The sequence below is a fragment of the Carassius gibelio genome, chromosome B17, assembly GCF_023724105.1.
Source record: "Carassius gibelio isolate Cgi1373 ecotype wild population from Czech Republic chromosome B17, carGib1.2-hapl.c, whole genome shotgun sequence".
In the NCBI taxonomy this organism is placed as follows: domain Eukaryota; kingdom Metazoa; phylum Chordata; class Actinopteri; order Cypriniformes; family Cyprinidae; genus Carassius; species Carassius gibelio.
Genome location: NC_068412.1, coordinates 5,592,243 through 5,609,026, shown reverse-complemented (window position 1 = coordinate 5,609,026; position 16,784 = coordinate 5,592,243). Strand labels below are relative to the sequence as shown.

Here is a 16,784-nt window from a genome sequence, read left to right as displayed (position 1 = left end):
TATTATTGATAAATTAAGCAGTTTTTATTTTACTACTCATAAGAGAAATGTTAAAGAACTTTACACATAAAACCAAACTTCTTTCTTAAATTTACTAACACCTTGTGTGCAACAAAATCTAAACAAAAAACAAAAAGTCACTATGCAAAATTCATAAGAAACGGATACATTACTAGGCTCTTGGGGGAGAAAAAAAACTAACACTAACTGAAATCTTTAAAAAATATATATCAAATTAATTTCCAACACTCAACCTTTGCCTGTCATTCTTCCCACAGTCACTGGGAGGCACATTAGGAGCAGATAGATGCTCTAAAAATCAACAACAGTAGTAGTTACAGATGTTTAAAATATATTTAAGTGGAGAAATAAAGCACCACAGCACAACTCAGCACTCATGCATTTGATGTTTATTATCACACAACTCATGAGCAAATGAAACGACTTCGGCTCAACCACAGACACAAGATGATAAACGATCCTTAGCTGTTGCAAAACACACACATACCTTTTTAAATACACTGCACAGAGCAAGCTTTTAAAAGAAGAAACTAAAAACACACTTGCCTTAAGCATATCTAGACACTCACAGCTCAGCATTTTAAATAAAGTAACATAATCCGTCAAAATATCAGAAATATTGCATTCTTCTTACATGTACCATACCATTAGCAACACGGATGAATTTCACCAAGCCTGTCCAAAACACCTCAAAATCAAACGAGAATTTCTATTTTGCACAATGTGTATATTTAACGTCAATACAAAGTGCTTCATAGCCTGTATTATTATTAAATATGATCTAGACACGTCTTTGTAGTGGGAAGCATTTAAATACAGTCTGTATGACTACACATCACCCAGCTCCTCTAAAACACTTCATGTAGAAAGACCATAAAATATAAAGCTTTGGTGTGGATGAAGTAAAAGCTTAAAACACTGCCAGTGCACACACAATAGGTTTCCTCTGAGCAGCTGTGTGTGTACAGCAGCGTGAGACACGACGACTGGACTCTCACGTCACTGTACACCGCAGTCTGCCGCTAGTTAGTTAGGGATGTCAGCGTTGTTGTTGCGGTTGCCGTATTTATGGTGGATGATCAGAAGCACCACCCCCAGGAAGAAACAGACGGAGCCCACGGTGATGTAGGCGATGCCAAGGAAAGGGTTCTTCCCTCCCATCCAGGAGATCGTGCTGAGGATCATGCGCTTGCGGCCGTCAAAGCTGCGCACGGGGTAATCTGGGTTCACAGCATTAAAGAATCAACATGCATTTGACCTCAAACACACTTCGACGATGGGTTACACTTAAAGGGACAGCTCAGCCCAGAATGAAAACTCTGTCATCATGTTGTTCTAAACCGGCATGAGTTTCTTTCCTCGGTCAAACACAAATTTACCATACTGTTGAAGTAAATGTGTAACGGCAACTGTTTGGTTTACCACATTCTTCAAAATAGCTTCTTCTGTGTCAAACAGAAGAAAGAAGCTCAGAACGGTGTTCAACATCTTGTAGCTTCAGGAAATGATGACAACATTTTGATTTAGGGGTGAACTGTCCCTTTAAGATTAGACATTCTATAGATAACTAATATATATATATATATATATATATTCATACATACCACTCCAGTTAATTGTTTATATTAAGAGTTTCAAATTCTGAAGTTGTTTAAATATTATCCAATGAAATATTCACTTATTTGCACACATTTCTACAAAGCCAGGGGTTTAAAGAAGGGATTTTGGATTTCTCTTTGTATCAGTCTATAAATCGGAAAATACAATCAACCGCTAATAAAAGGGCTGAGATGCTGTATGAAATCAGGTGAGTGATATATGAACAAGCCCTCTGTAAAACTCTTCACAATAAGTTTGGTGTAATGATTTTAGTGCTGTCTTTATGTGCTGTAACCTACAGACACAGTTAGGTAATGTGCAATAAAATGTGTATTTTGGATGGTTTTTTTTAACTAGTCTGAAAGAAGACATTATGGAAAGCCAAAATTCCAGTGCATGAAAATAAAAAATGAAATGCATGTGCTAATTTTGCTAGATATCCTATATGCTAGATCTTGTTTTCACCTGCTACACTGAAATAAAGATTAATGTAGGCTTAACTTTGAAACAGGTTTTTTAGTAAATTTCACAATAATTTAAAGAAACTGCAAGCAACACTTTTAATTAAACGTGACTTTTTTTATAAGTTGAAAAACTCAAATAGTTGTTTTTGTGTGTGTGTGTACAGCATACTCACCTGATGATTTCTTAATTTGACAGAAAAACACTTTTTAAAGAGTGCATCCATCTGACTCTTACTCATTACTCTGTCTGGTTGTGAAGGATACTGTAGGTCACGTCCAGGCTGTAGTTTCCGGGCGGTAATGTGGGGGTCATGTTGTCCTTCTTCTTCTGGATGATGCGGTAGAGTTTCCTGAAGGTGGGGAGGGCAGCGGTCCTCATCCACACGATGAAATCCTCATTGATGAAACCGTTGTTGTCAGGATCAGACGGGTCCAGCTCGTAAACCGCTTTGTGCCAGTTTACAGGTTTACTTGTATCTGTGATGACCAATAACGCTGGTTAGAGTCGTGGAGGAGCATCATATTTGACACACCAGGCTTTAATGGCTCACAATACAATATGATACAGTAGGAATTAACACCTCACTTTTACTCAGAGTACTCCAAACATGCAATGACCAATCAGTAAGATGTCATTCTGATGCTTGTAATGTAAATCAATGAGATCTTTATAAAGTACAGCAGATACTTAGTAGATAAAATGATCTCAATAAGCTTCATGCACCTTGGAACACAACGGAGAGGTTGTTGTTGATTCCTCCTGGGTTTCTGAACTTCACATGCTTGTCAGTCCACCAAGCAATGCCCGTCTTCACCAGATTAATAGCTATTCTGCTTCCGTTTGGATGGTTATAAAACAGCTCCAAAGTATCTACAAACATGAAACAGATTTCAGAAGTGAAGATATTTCCACCCTAGATGACTGGAGTGTATAATGCATGATTCGGGACACTGTGAAAGTGTTTGTCTTACCATTGAAGAGACTGTTAGCAATGGCCCCGCAGGGAGCGATGGGCTTCTTATCACTCGTTCGATAGGGTTCACACTCTTTACTCGGGTTCTGCACAACAAAGACTTGAACACTTGAAGACGATATGACTTTCTGAGCTTTCAATTCCATCATGACAGAATGTCTCACAAATTATTAGCTATACGCTCGTCATGGCTGAAAAATGACAACTTTTCAATGAAAACTAAGCAGTACATAAAAACATTGGACACTGGAAATGTATAAAGTTCAGTAAAACCAGATATTTATACGCAACAAAATGCCAGGAAATTGTACTCATGTTTTTTTTTATTAAAGATCCTCAAAGCACTCACCAGTAAAGAGCTCTTATCTCCATTCAGCTGACTGTCATCTCTTGATTTGACGTAACGTCTGTGGTTTTGATAGAAGTTGGAGAGTCCATAGTACATAAAAACATTACTCTACAAAAGAAAAAAAGATGTACACTCATAAAAAAAATATATATCATCAGGTGACAAGGCACAAAATCCTTTGTCGTGGGGCTATTTCTGTTATTTGCTGTATAGATGCACATTCACAGGCAGTTTATTTATAATTGATCTGAATCCTCTATGAGCGGGAAACACTTCTATTTAAACCTGTTCAAAGCATAATCAATAAAATCTCCTCTAAAATGCTAATGCATAATGCACGAGATGAGAGCTAATGCAACTTTAGACGATATATCTGACCGATAAACAGTCCTAATGGACCTGCAGATAAATATATCCAACTTTAAAGAGCAGCCAATGTTTCAACAGTGTAGACAAGAAAAGCCTCCAAGGTGATTGATTACCTCCGGCCATATCACAAGAGAAAAGAGGAAAGATAGGAATTAAACATAACACTGAAGCACATATTAATTTACAGTAAAAAAAAAGAAAAATATGAATTTAAATATAAATTTGAATAAAAAAAATAACAATAAAATAAGCAATATAAAATATACAATTAATATTTTAATTAATTATTTCTTTTTTAATTTAATATATTTTACTATTAAATGTTTGGGTATAATGCTACATTTACTTTTGTCTCATGGCCCTCAATCAAGTCTGATTTTTGTCCATTCATATTCAGAAGTTACTACTGTAGACCTGTTATTGACTGTTAACAGCCTGCCATGAGCTATCAAACTAAATACTGTGTAATTGTAAAACAAGTCAAAGGTATCATGTGTCTGATAACTGGAATTTTTTTGGAAAGATGTATTTTTAATGTTATTATGGCTGAACAATCAATACCAGAGCAAGTAACAGTACAATCCAATGCACACAGCATTTGAGTTTAGTATGACTTTTTTTTTTTAAGAAATCAATCCTTGCATTCAGCAGAGATGCACTTAATTGATCAAAAGTGATAGTAAAGACATTTATCATTTTTGATCAAATAAATGCATGCTTGGTGAGTATAAGGGACTGTCCAAAACAAACAAAAACTTACCACCTCTGAACTTGAACATAAAGGGAAGTTTAACTGAATAGTGACCAAAACCAATGCATATAAAACAGGAACCTGATCTGAACTGTAGAGTCCAGTGGAGGAAGTGTAACAGTTTGAAGCTGCTTTGGTATTCTTGAAACAGGATGGCCTGCCATCACTTACAACATAAACAATTAGAAATCTCACTCTTGATCTTATAGTTACTCGTCTAATTGTGCTCTTCATCTAGTTATAAGATTAGCTCTGTGATCTGAGCTTCAAGTAACCAGGTGTATGCAGAGATAAGTGTTTAAAGGGATAGTTCACCCAAAAATGGAAAACGTCAGTAAATACTCACCCTAATTTCATTCCAAACACATAAGACCTTTGTTCACCTTCAGAACACAAATTAAGATGTTTCTGATGCATTTCGAGAGCTTCCTGACCCTCCCATAGACATCAACACAACTGAAATGTTCCCAGGTCTGTAAACACAGCAAGGACATCAGTAAAACAGTCCATGTGACATCAGGGGTTCAACCGCAATTATACGACGCTACGAGAATAAGAAAACAAGTATAACAACTTCATTCAACAATTCTTCTCCTCCAAATCAAGCATTCCTCCTACTTTACAGAAACTACCTCGATGCATGCGTTGTTTACGTGCAGAGGTGCTGAATGAATGAAAGTGTTATTCTTGTTTCCTATGCACACAAAAAGTATTTCCGTAGCTTTGTAAAATTGAAGTTAAGCTACTGATGTGACATGAACTGTTGTTTCTGGGTCTGGGAACATTTCAGTTGCATTGCTGTTTCATCAAAGATATCTTAATTCGCATCTGAAGATGAACAAAGGTCTTACAGGTTTGGAACGACATGAGGGTGAGTAATTCCTGACAGAACTTTCATTATTAGCTGAACTATCCCTCTGAGGTTTTCTAGTGCGTGGATGGCTGTACATGAGGAGGAGGGTGGTGTACCTCGAAAGGCTGGTCGAGTGTGAAGGGCACAGAGCAGGTGCACCCACTCGTGCTGTTCCAGCTGTAGTTCTGCGCACAGTTGAAACACGGACTGGACATGTCCACACCAGTGTAGTCCACCTACAACAGACACGACACCAGTTACGCTACTAAAACATCACCACATCAGCCATGCGTGACACCAGTGATGCGAAGGTTACTTCTAATATTTAGTCTAATAGGTTACAGATTACCCTAATTAAAATTTAACAAGTAGTGGAACAATTTAAATTACTTCAATAAGGTAATGTTAACTGATTACAGCCGATTGCTCCTCTAAATTTCGAATGCTTTCCACTATTAATCATTTTCAAACATGTAAAGCAGGCGGGTTTACTTTACAGTAACACTCAACACTTCATCCTTCCTCACCTCAATCAAGATTATAATCATTTAATTTCAAAACACAGCCACTACAAAATCAAAACTTCATTTGGGATCGTTCTGAGGTTAAATACAGGTTTAAAATCATAACATGAAATGGTTTAATAGCTATGATAGTGTTTTTGAAATCAAATCTTTACATAGATATGACAGGGAACACTGGAATCGAATAATGCAATGGGGAAAAAACAGTTAATCTTAAAAAATAAAGCATATGAACTATCCCAAATAGGAAATAAAACAGTTATCAAATAAGCATGTGTCCTATTCTGTGTCCTGAAACATTGGTGTCTCATATTTAATGGCAATCACTTCAATTTATGAAATAAATCAATGAATTCAGTCTATGCGTGAAAGAAGAAACAAATCGGACTCAACCCTCTTTGTAATCGTTAACATTTATAAGTAACTGTAATTTAGTTACCGTACATATTTTTTGTCGGCAACTGTAACTGATTATAATTACATTCATTTTGTAATTAACTTGTGTCATTGTGTTAAATGTAACTAGTTGCTCCCCAACACTGATGACCTTAATAACGTAATGAGATGTTGCTATGGCGACGGTGCGCACCTCGAACTCTTTGATGTTGTTGGAGGTGACGAGGAGTCCGATGCCGATGGGGATGAAGATGAGCCCGATCATGAAGAAGGCGGGCAGGACGGTGCCCGCGGTCAGGATGGGTTGCCAGGCGGGCAGACGCTGCTGTTTAAAGGCCGTGTTGTCGGGCTTCTTGCTCTTAACGGCGCCGGGGCCCCCGGAGCTAACCGATCCCGGGTGATGACCGTCCTCATCCTTCGCGTTATAGCTGGACGCCATCATCGAGCCGCGCGGAAAGCGAGCACTTCACGACAGCTTCAGGTATCGACAGTGATGTGTTATATTGATGCTATCGCTTGTGCTTATCGCGACACGAAAGCGCCATTAACAGCAGAAGGATTATTTCCGTAGATCTGTTGGCGTTGGACAAGACGGTAAACAAGGAAGTACAGCAGCCAGTCGACTGGAGGCGACGTCGTGACGTCAGCAATGACACCCCTCCCCCGACGTGACGTTTCTGCAACGTAAAAAAAAACGTACTCATTACGGAAATGCAGAAACCTAATAACGTTAGCCTCATAGACAGTAAAATGTCTTGTCCAGATACAACGTTTTAAATCAGCATTAATAGTGCTGGGTATTAAATGTTTATGTGTTATCTTGATTAGCCTACATCCAAAATGTAAGAAATAGTTTAGCTGCTTGTGAATCTATTATATTATATTTTACAGTAGCCTAGTCATAATCCGACTACAGTGACTTTTTTTTAAATTACATGATTACATATTTATTCACACAGTTGCAAAAAATCATGCATAATTTATTGATTCTCCCTAAGGGTTTCGTTTACTTGTTTGTTTTTTTCATCTTTTAAATTCTTCTGAATAGCCTAAATTCTAAAATAGATTTCTGCCAAAAAAAAATGAGAGAGCACGCAGCATTTGACTACTGGATTTACACAAATCATTTAAGTTTTAAGAGTTTTCTCAATGTTGCATCTTTTATTATGATGTCTTTGGAAGGCTGGGATCTAATTTTTATGGTAATATTATATCAAGAAATATCCACACAAATATTGTGTGTAATTCAGTACCATTACCATCTGATACCATACCATTTTACTATTGTAGTACTTTAAATGGAGCCTCTGCTTGCTTGTGTGCTGCTACGTAATATATTTTCGTAAATGGGAATTTCTTTAAAGTCATACATAAGATAAGTCATACACTTTTGTAGCCTTAGGCATGATAAGGCTTAAGGGAATGATGGTGACAGTGAAAAGAAAGACATGTTGACCCATCTGAAAGTAAAACATTTTTAGTTACAAACAGGTAATAAAAATCCATTACAGATCATACTCATTGGTGGGACTCTTATCAATGCATTTCAGTTCACAACAACGGTCAAAAGTTACACACAGAAGAGGCTTGGTCTGATATGTACATTCCAGAAAATGCTTAAATTTTACACCATTAAACATCATGAACAACACTATTAAAATTCATAATTTATTCTTGTTCTTGTAACCAAATAAGTCTATAAACCCTGAAGAGATGGGTACTCATCTGGTGGGTACTCAGTTTTGAACACTGAATGGCAGACTGTGTTTTAGTTCTGGGGTTAATTTAACATATTGTCACATTTTTACCTCAAGCTTTTACATGTCTTGAAAAAGACAGTTGCTAACAAGTGTCTAAATGGGAGTCAGGTGGGTTATTGGGGCATCAGATATTAAACATCCCCACACCTCTATAATCTACTCACTAGTCGCCTTCATATACTCATTGTGTTTATATTTGTGCTTTTGCAAACTATTCTACCTCAAACTTTCAGGGGGAAAAAGTTTTTTAAAAGAGTTGTTGGAAGTTAAATCAGGGTGATGCTAACTTACGGGGTATCCTAAAAATTAATTTTTACTGTAGCATTTTTGCTACCATAAAAGCAATGTTGCCAAATCCCAACTCTCGTTCCCTAGTTCTTTCCCAAGAAAAATCTGTTTTCCCTTGCATCTCTTCAACACAACTGCAGAAAGTGTCAATCATTTACATAAGACATCGTAAATGTAGGCTTGTATATTATTTGTTCAGTGCCCTCAGCCCTTCCCTCCACCCGGTAGGGCTCCATTAATGACAGCTGGGTTTTTTCAGGTCAATGTGCATGGCTTGGTTTTCTGGATTTGTTTCCATTTTAACTCCTGTGGTGATTCCCAAAGCTCCAAGCACGGCTTTTCCGGTTTTCATCCCCCGAGACATTGGAATACGACTGAACCCTGATCGTGCTGATGGGACATCAGTGATGGGCTGCTGTTGAGTAACAGAGCATGGATGTAAATAGTGGTCTTTCTTAATGTATTGATCAGTAATCTCAAACTCAATTCTTGGAGGGACACAGCTCTGCAGAGTTTAGCTCCAACCAGCTCAAAATCACACCTGCTTGGAAGTTTCTAGTAATCCTGAAGACGTTGATTATCTGGATTCCGGTGTGTTTGATTCGGGTTGGAGCTAAACTGTGCAAAGCTGCAGCCCTGCAAGAATTGAGTTTGAAACCAATGGTATAGATTAATCATATTCCTGCATGCATGGATTAAATGAGACACTTACCACTGAGAGAGTAGGTCTGGCTGGTGCTTTAGTGACCTGTGTGATGCTGCTCATCGCTTTGCTAGGTGTTGATTTGCTGGCAGTCACACTGTGTGGTGATCGTAGCACAGTTCCAGTAGAAACATCATTACACTCAGATGATAGGGGAATAGATTTGGCCATGACGACTGAGCCATGATCAGTGGTCTTCTTGAACTGCGATCCTAAGTGAATGTGAATTTTACTGTCTTCTGTGGTAAACTTCTTGATAGGTGTGGGGACCATTCGCTTTTCAGGAGTATCCTTAAATACAGCTCTACCTGTTATCATGTCCACAGACTCTTGGGAGCTGCTGATGGATGCAGTGGATACAGGAGATAACGATTTGTCCATAGAGGGAGACCCCGTGATCTCTGCACTCTTTACTCTCGAGACTGAGGCAAAGGTCATTGGTAATCTAACTCTTTCTGGATTTTTTGGCTCTTTTGTTCCTTCATTTGTAGGAAGGATAGTCGTCCGGGAGCTCTGAGTTTCTTGTGAGAGTTTGGCAGAAACTTGTTTGGTCGAGTCCTCAGAAAGGCCAATGCAATTCTGTAAGGTTGCCTCGTTGTTCTGAATATCTGGGATCACCTGAGCGTTCAATGAATGGTCATACTTTTGGGACATGCTGACCTCCCCACTGGTATCCAAAGATACTTCAGAAGCGCTGCTGTCTTTCTTCCTCATCCAAGGAATCCAGGACTTCTTCGTTGTATAGTCACCGACTGTTGGAGGGTAAAGTTCACGGACTGTTAGTCTCTGCGCTGGCTTCTTTAAGCTCCTCTGTTGCAGGCTACTCATGATCCGGTTCTCCTCTTGGACGGATTTCTTGATAAATGCGGCAGGTGTGTCACTGTCAGTTGTCCTATTTTCAGCTGAATCGGTTTGTACTCCGGTTGACGTCACTGGGACATCCATCATCCGGCTTCCTTTGGCGCTGGGCCGTAAAGTGCGGCTGTAGCGCTTGGTGACCTCAAGTTCTTTGGTAAGGTTTAGAACTTCAGTGCTTATGCTCTTTTTCTTGTCTTCTTCCTCTAGAAACCTCTGGTGCAGAACTGAATAATCCACCTGTAGCTGGGATAGCTCGTCTTCTTTGTTCATGAGCTCGTGAATCTTCTCCTTCAGGGCTTGCACATCTGCTTGAAGGTCTCTGGTTTTGGCCTCCTCCATCATAAACCGATGTCTCAGTTCAGCCTCTTGACAGCCCAGCTCACCCTGCTCTATTACCTCAACTGACTCAGTTTGACTTATTTCTTGCACATGCTGTGAGAGACAACGTGCCTTTTCTTTCTCAGTTCCTAACAAATCATACTCTGGTTCGATCAGTTCTCGCTCAATGGCTTCCAGCTGTTGAAGACGGTTCCTAAGTCTTTCAGTCTCCAAAGTCAGCTCATTAACTTTATTCTCATCTTTTCCATGTGCATTTGAGACACTCTGCAGGTCCATCACCTTTTGAAAAGACTCCCTTTCCTCTTTGTTCATGGTACTTTGCATCATTATCCCATTCTTGGAGTTCAGATCTTTGCATTGTTCTTCTGCTTTAGTAAGCTTTCGCTTTATTTCATCTCTCTCTTTTACATGAGCAGCTACTGTCAACTCCATCTCTGACTTTAGTTTCAGACGCTTCTTGCTCTCCTCTATTAACCTCTCAGTAACCTCCATGACTTTCTCCTGCTCTGCCTTATAGAGTTGATTCAGTTCATCTCTCTTCTTTTCCTCAGACCTAATCCTGTCTACCATGTTCTTGTGCTCATTAACCATTATTACAGTAACTGATTTGAGTTTCAAAAGATCCTCTTTTAAATCTAATTCATCCTTTTCCAGTTTCAGCTCGGATGATTCAAGCTCCTTCATACGGATTTTAACGCTCACAAGTTTGTCTGTTAGGTCTTTAGTCAAGCTTTTCTCCTTTTCCAAAGCTGCGTTCAACTGGGCACATTCTGTCCTGCCCATGTTGAAGGTCATCTCTAGTGTCTCTAACAGTGTCATTCTCTGTTGCAGTTTTTCCACCTCTAGCCTCAGGTCTTTATTGTGAGTCTCTTCAACAAGAAGCATCTTCTTCAACTCACTGCATTTGTTCTCAGTTTTGGTGATCTCTTCATCTTTACCCTCCATTTCCAGAATTCTAGTGCGCAAAGTCTCAAGTTCTGCCATCAAATTTGAGTTGCCACATTCGCCCTTTCGGATCTTGTCTTTTAAAGCCTGGAGCTCCTCGGCTGATTTCTGAAGAGCTTCGTTGGTTTCTTCAAGCTCCTTGATTTTGTGTAACAACAATTCAATCTGTTTCTGGGAAAGCTGCTGATGTTGAGATTCTTGGCTGGACAGTTTTGCAGACATCTCCTCTTGCTCTTTTGCAAACTTAGACGTTCTCAGCTCCAGCTCAACCTCAAGATCAAGGATTTTCTGATTGTCTTCCTTTGATTTTCTCTCTGCCTCATGTAGTTTCTTCTCCTTTTCCTCAAGTTTTTGAAGAAGATCTTGTATTTTGTGGCTCTGTTTGTCGATTTTCTCCAAATGAAGTTCTCGCTCATCCACCATCATGAGTGCAAATGACTTCAGCTTAACCAGCTCTCCAGATGTTCTCTGCATACGCTTAGAAAATTCTTTTTCCTTCCTTATTTGGTATGCTTTTTCTTGTTTCAGCAACCGCTTTAACCTAGTGGAAAATAAATAAGTATAACTGGAAAATAAGTAAGTATAACTGACTTAATGTATTGACTTAGTTGTGCTTATCTTATGCTTATCAATAAGAAATAATTAAACAAGTAATTACAAAATAAAATTATTAATAGTCAAAGTAATTAAATTGATCTTTCATTGATACATACGGAGCCCCGCACATGACATGCAAGAAAAAATAAATACATTTTGTCCACAATTAACTTATTCATTCCTTCAATGTACTAAAACGTGCACACGATTACTAATTATTTCGCTCGATTTGCTAAACCGTGTGCACAGTTTACTAATTTGTTCTCTCGATTTATAGATTTATTATCTATAAATTTATAAATATTTATTATCTTGATTTATATATATTTATAACTTAGCAAATCGAGGTAATGAAATAGTAAGTTGTGCGCACAATTTAGCGTATTAATTTCTTCCTGCATGCTATGTGCAGGGCTCCGTATAACACATAATCATATAACCTAAAAATGTAATGTTTAACAATATTGTATTTTAATATATTAATGTATTTAATATAATTCTGAATAACAACAGCCTGAATTAATAAACCTGGGACCATTGATGCCTGGCAACATTTTTCTTCCACTTTAATGATTTATATAAAGAAACAATTATATAATGTAACCCTTGTATTTATTTGTTTATTCATTATTTGTTTGTTTATTTTCTCTCTTTCTTGTCTTGACTGTCAAATTATTGGCAATATGTCTGTTATTCCTTCTTCCTTTACCATTTTTTGAAATGATGTTATTTTGTTTAAATTTGAAATAAATCGAAAAGTTGATCACAAAAATAAATAAATAAAGGAAATGTAATAAATTAAGTTCCTAACACAAGTTCCTAATCATTCCTCCTTTCGTTGACAGCAAGCCACGTTTGTTTGCCATTGACTGAATGGGCAGGCAAACTCGTGAAATGTACCATTTCTCTCCTCTCTCACCTCTCTCGTTCCTGCTCCAGGAGGTTGGTGAAGTCATCGCTCTTGTTCATATAGTCCACGTGTTTGCGTTTCTCAGTCTCCAGCTCATAGACAGTGCGCCGATGGCTTTTCTCAGCCAGTAAGAGCTGTTCCAGCATACGCCGGTATGAGTCCTTGTGTTTATCCCGCAATCTGTCCAGCTGAGACATACAGACAGTAAAACATACAATTATAAGACTAACTAACAGAGGGAATGCTTGCATTTTTTAAGACTAATTTAAAGAAATAGTTCATCCAAAAAATGAATATTCTGTCATCCTTTAAGCTATACTCAACCTTGTTCCAAACCATGACAGAATTTTCTTTATTGGGTGAACTAGTCACTGATAATCGTTTCTCTGTACGTGTACCTCTGCCATTGGCTTATCATACACATTTTCGTGTTGTGCATGGTTGTTGCTGAGCGTCCCGTCTCTCTGCAGGGCCTGCAGGGCTCGGGGCGGCCCCGATAAGCCATAACGGGACTCCAGCTCCTCTGGTCGACTCAGCAGCGCAGACCTCAGTAGATGGATCACATCTTCTCGTGCCTGGGTGACAAGTAAAAATCATTGTACCTCAGTCTGTAAGGACCAAAGACAGGTTGCAGAGATGAACAAAGACAGGTTGTGATGACAGATGATAATTCATGAATAAATATATTACCTGGATCTCTCCTTCCATGATCCCAAGCAGTTTCAGTAGGTTGTCTTTGGACAGATCTCCAAACCCAAACATTTGGTCATCCTTCTGTGCTGACTTATCTTCCTCATTAGGCCCGGTCTTCTCTTCATCATTCTCGTGTTTAACCTTGATAGTCTTTTCTGTCTCCAGCATTTTCCCCTCCTCTTCTTCTTTGGTATCATGTGAAGTTTGCGTGACAACCAGAACTTCATTAACCATACTGTCCACTGTGTTATCTTTGGACCTCATTTTCCTACTGAGGAAAGAAGCCGATTTTAAAGGGCACATTTTACAATGATGTAGTAATAGATTAAGATTTGCTTTTGATGTAGGCCTACATATTATGGCTGCTGTGTTTAATAATTTATGTTATTATAATAACGTGCACCCGCTGGTTTATTTAGCTACATTTCAGTACACTACAGTACGCAGGCCACCCATTACTGTAAGAGTTTGTATATTAAAGTGCAAATAAACACCTGACCACACTCATGGGTTTGATACGGTTACAACACACCAGGCAGGCATTGGTATGATGTAAGCAACAGAGCTAGAACTAATAAAACTGATAATGGGTATCAAACATTGACAATAATAATCAGTCGTATTGGAGGCACCAAGGGCCCCAAAATAAAATTCTGCTTAGGGCCATTCAGAAGACAACATGATCAATATAAACATTCAATTTACATGTATGTTATTGCACAGCACTAACCAAATGTACATTTTATGGTCAGAATTGTTGATTTTTCCTTTTATGCCCAAAATCATTCAGAAATTAAGCAAATACCATGTTCCATGAAGATATTTAGAAAATGTTGTAGTACTGAAAATATATCAAAACTTAACTTTTGAATAGTAATATGGATCGCAAAGGACTTAAATGGCAGAACTTTAAAGGTTATTTTCTCAATATTTAGATCTGTTTGCTCCCTCAGATTACAGATTTTAAAATAGATGTAGTGAACGCTCTCTGTGATTGATTGATTTTGTCTTGTAGCATTCTCGTGTGATCAGATGAGCAAAACATTCGTAAATTTCAATGTATACTGTATTCATTATATTTTGTTAAATAAACAAAATTACTGGTATATAAAACAAACCTTAGAATATATCTATATATTTTTTTTTGAGAATCGGTACCTCGGGATCGATTGATCCGCCTATCCCTACTGTAAACAGTCCGCCATTGTTTGGACGCCGGAGCATGTGAAGGCAAGAATGGCTCCTAAGCGTTTTAGGTGTTTTGTTGTTGGATGTAATAATGAACATTACAGTCGTCATTTACTCCCGACATCTGAGCCGTTGAAGACGCAGTGGACTAGTTACGCTTTTAAAGGGAACGTGCCTCCCGATCTTCCTAAATGCGTCTATATCTGCTCCAATCATTTCACATCAGACTGCTTTGCAAACGAGGGGCAGTATAAAGCAGGCTTTGCTAAAAAGTTGGTCTTGAAGGATGGGTCGGTCCCAACGGTTCGTGACCCAGCTTCACCTCCGGAAAAAGTGAGTATATGGTGTTTTTTATAATGAATCTTTGCTTTCCTCTTCCTCGAAGAGAATGCCGATTCCGATTTATTTCTGAAAACTACAATCGACAGCATATACATAATTTTTTTAAACCTTTTTAAATGCAAAAAATTACACCCTAACCTATCGCAAAATTATTAACATTACAGATCTTCTTTCACTTAAACAACTTTCAAAACAAAGTGCTCTGTGACTAGAAAAATAATAAATTAAAAAGTTAATTTTAATTAATTAGAAAAAGTTTTTTTTTTTCAATGACCTTATTAAATGTGTCATTTTTCACATGGAATTCTTACATTGTTTCAGTTATTTCAGGGAAAATAGTAAGAAAGTGTAGAGCTGTTCTCCATCAGCTCCATCCTTCCACCGCAGGAAACACAGAAGCTGCATCTGAAGTGTGTTAGATGTATGAATGCATTTACACTGCAACTTTCAGACGCATAAAGAATATGCTTAACAATAAATATTCAACATGAGAATGCTTTGGTGGCACTGACGCTTGGTTTGCTATGATTTGGAATATCAGAAAGTCAGGTGTACATTTCTTTCATACCAACCATTTAGAAAATACGAACACTTTCATGAATCCGAAGATTTACGCTAAAACAGCTTTACAAACGATTTACACAAAATCGGGTAATCGGGCCGATCATGAAAATGGGCTGATGGATGCATCTCTAACTGAAACGGCTGGCTGTGTGAACAGAGCTGTTTTTGACAGGGGGAATTTTAAACCAAATATGTTGCAGAAATTTCATGAAGACCCTAAAAAATCTCATCAACTTGTGGAAAATGGGCATCTGATGCCCCCTATAATGTTTGCCAATGATGCACAAAAACAGTGCATGCAGATATTTTTTGAGAAGTTACTGGTATTTAAGTGGCCTAAAAGTAAGATAAGATGATATTCATAAAGAGTATAAAAGGTTAAACAAAATTAAATGTAAAGGTTGTCACTCTATATGCCCAAATAATAGTCCTATCTTAATAATTTGAATATATTTGAACACTTACTAGTTTTAGCAGTTTTCTCATTGTGTTTATCAAATATGATACAGTAGTGAAAACTGTATAATTCAGCTAGTGAAAATAACTATAGGTGCAGTTGAACTTTTGACTCCAATCCTGATAATAACGCTTGTGATAAACTCCTTTTGTGACCACTATCTCTCCATTGTTTTTAATTCTGAAGTAAACTAAGTGATAATGCTAAACCACTATCCAAGAGCAGCACATTTTTATTGCAGTTGAGCAGGGGCCACATGCAGCTCTGCAGGGTTTAGCTCTCAGCTGCGTGGAGGTTTCTACTGGTCCTGAAGAGTGTGTTTGATCAGGTTTGGAGCGCTAACTGTGCAGAGCTGTGGCCCTCCAGCAACTGAGTTTGAGACCATTGCAGCAGAGTTTAATTGTGTTGTATTAAACACTGCTTTGGTGCTATATTTCATTGATCTGTTTAGACCCAGTGAGCTAGAAATAACTTGTGTTTATACAGTGCTGCTGTATTAAATATCTGTGCAAGCTCCAAAGTCACAACACCATGAGTGGACAAGCAGAATGGTTTCTCAAACCTATGTTTATGGCTATCATTTCTAGTGTGGAAACATATTTAAAGAATGGTTTAATAGTAACTATTCAAGCTGTTACACTGGGGCGTATTCATGAAGCACAAGCAGAACAAATTTCTGATTAAATGATTTGTAAAATGTATCTTGTGTAAGTTGTTGCAATCTTTCCAGTGGAAACAGATTGTGTAATAAATGGATTTATGAGCTCTTCGTTTAGAAATTGATTCTGCTTGTCTTTCATGAATAAGCATAATTGGAAAAAAAGCTCATCGGTATTTTAG

General features: G+C 38.0%; 3 protein-coding genes across 4 annotated transcripts in view; 1 reads left to right on the top strand and 2 right to left on the bottom strand.

Annotated features, from left to right (window-relative positions):
- Positions 1 to 395: 395 nt before the first annotated feature.
- On the bottom strand, positions 396 to 6,960 carry tmem30aa (transmembrane protein 30Aa). The gene is made up of 7 exons (XM_052580900.1): positions 6,494 to 6,960; positions 5,497 to 5,616; positions 3,408 to 3,515; positions 3,057 to 3,144; positions 2,809 to 2,955; positions 2,349 to 2,561; positions 396 to 1,241 (listed from the first exon to the last, which is right to left on the bottom strand). The coding sequence occupies exons 1-7, from the start codon at positions 6,740 to 6,742 to the stop codon at positions 1,048 to 1,050; spliced, it is 1,119 nt and encodes a 372-aa protein (XP_052436860.1). The 5' UTR covers positions 6,743 to 6,960; the 3' UTR covers positions 396 to 1,047.
- An 801-nt stretch (positions 6,961 to 7,761) lies between these two features.
- LOC127976464 (filamin-A-interacting protein 1) overlaps positions 7,762 to 16,784 on the bottom strand; it is a 19,117-nt gene continuing 10,094 nt past the window's right edge. The window contains exons 2-6 of one of the 2 annotated variants that reach the window (XM_052580897.1): positions 13,391 to 13,664; positions 13,099 to 13,275; positions 12,710 to 12,888; positions 9,061 to 11,734; positions 7,762 to 8,763 (exon numbers count right to left, since the gene is read on the bottom strand). In XM_052580897.1, the coding sequence (XP_052436857.1) occupies positions 8,584 to 8,763; positions 9,061 to 11,734; positions 12,710 to 12,888; positions 13,099 to 13,275; positions 13,391 to 13,657 (3,477 nt within the window). In that variant the 5' untranslated portion in view covers positions 13,658 to 13,664 and the 3' untranslated portion in view covers positions 7,762 to 8,583. The remainder of the gene's footprint in view (positions 8,764 to 9,060; positions 11,735 to 12,709; positions 12,889 to 13,098; positions 13,276 to 13,390; positions 13,665 to 16,784) is intronic. The other variant, XM_052580898.1, reaches the window with a different exon arrangement.
- Positions 14,566 to 16,784, top strand: part of LOC127976465 (uncharacterized) — a 20,372-nt gene continuing 18,153 nt past the window's right edge. The window contains exon 1 of the mRNA XM_052580899.1: positions 14,566 to 14,914. Within this exon, the coding sequence (XP_052436859.1) occupies positions 14,630 to 14,914 (285 nt within the window). The 5' untranslated portion in view covers positions 14,566 to 14,629. The remainder of the gene's footprint in view (positions 14,915 to 16,784) is intronic.

Excerpts from the sequence above, each read along its gene's own strand:
- tmem30aa (XM_052580900.1), bottom strand. The coding sequence starts at position 6,742 with ATGATGGCGTCCAGCTATAACGCGAAGGATGAGGACGGTCATCACCCG. Across the intron at positions 5,617-6,493 it reads ACAACATCAAAGAGTTCGAG|GTGGACTACACTGGTGTGGA; the intron begins GTGCGCACCGTC and ends TGTCTGTTGTAG. Across the intron at positions 1,242-2,348 it reads CAGCCTGGACGTGACCTACA|ATTACCCCGTGCGCAGCTTT; the intron begins GTATCCTTCACA and ends CTGTGAACCCAG.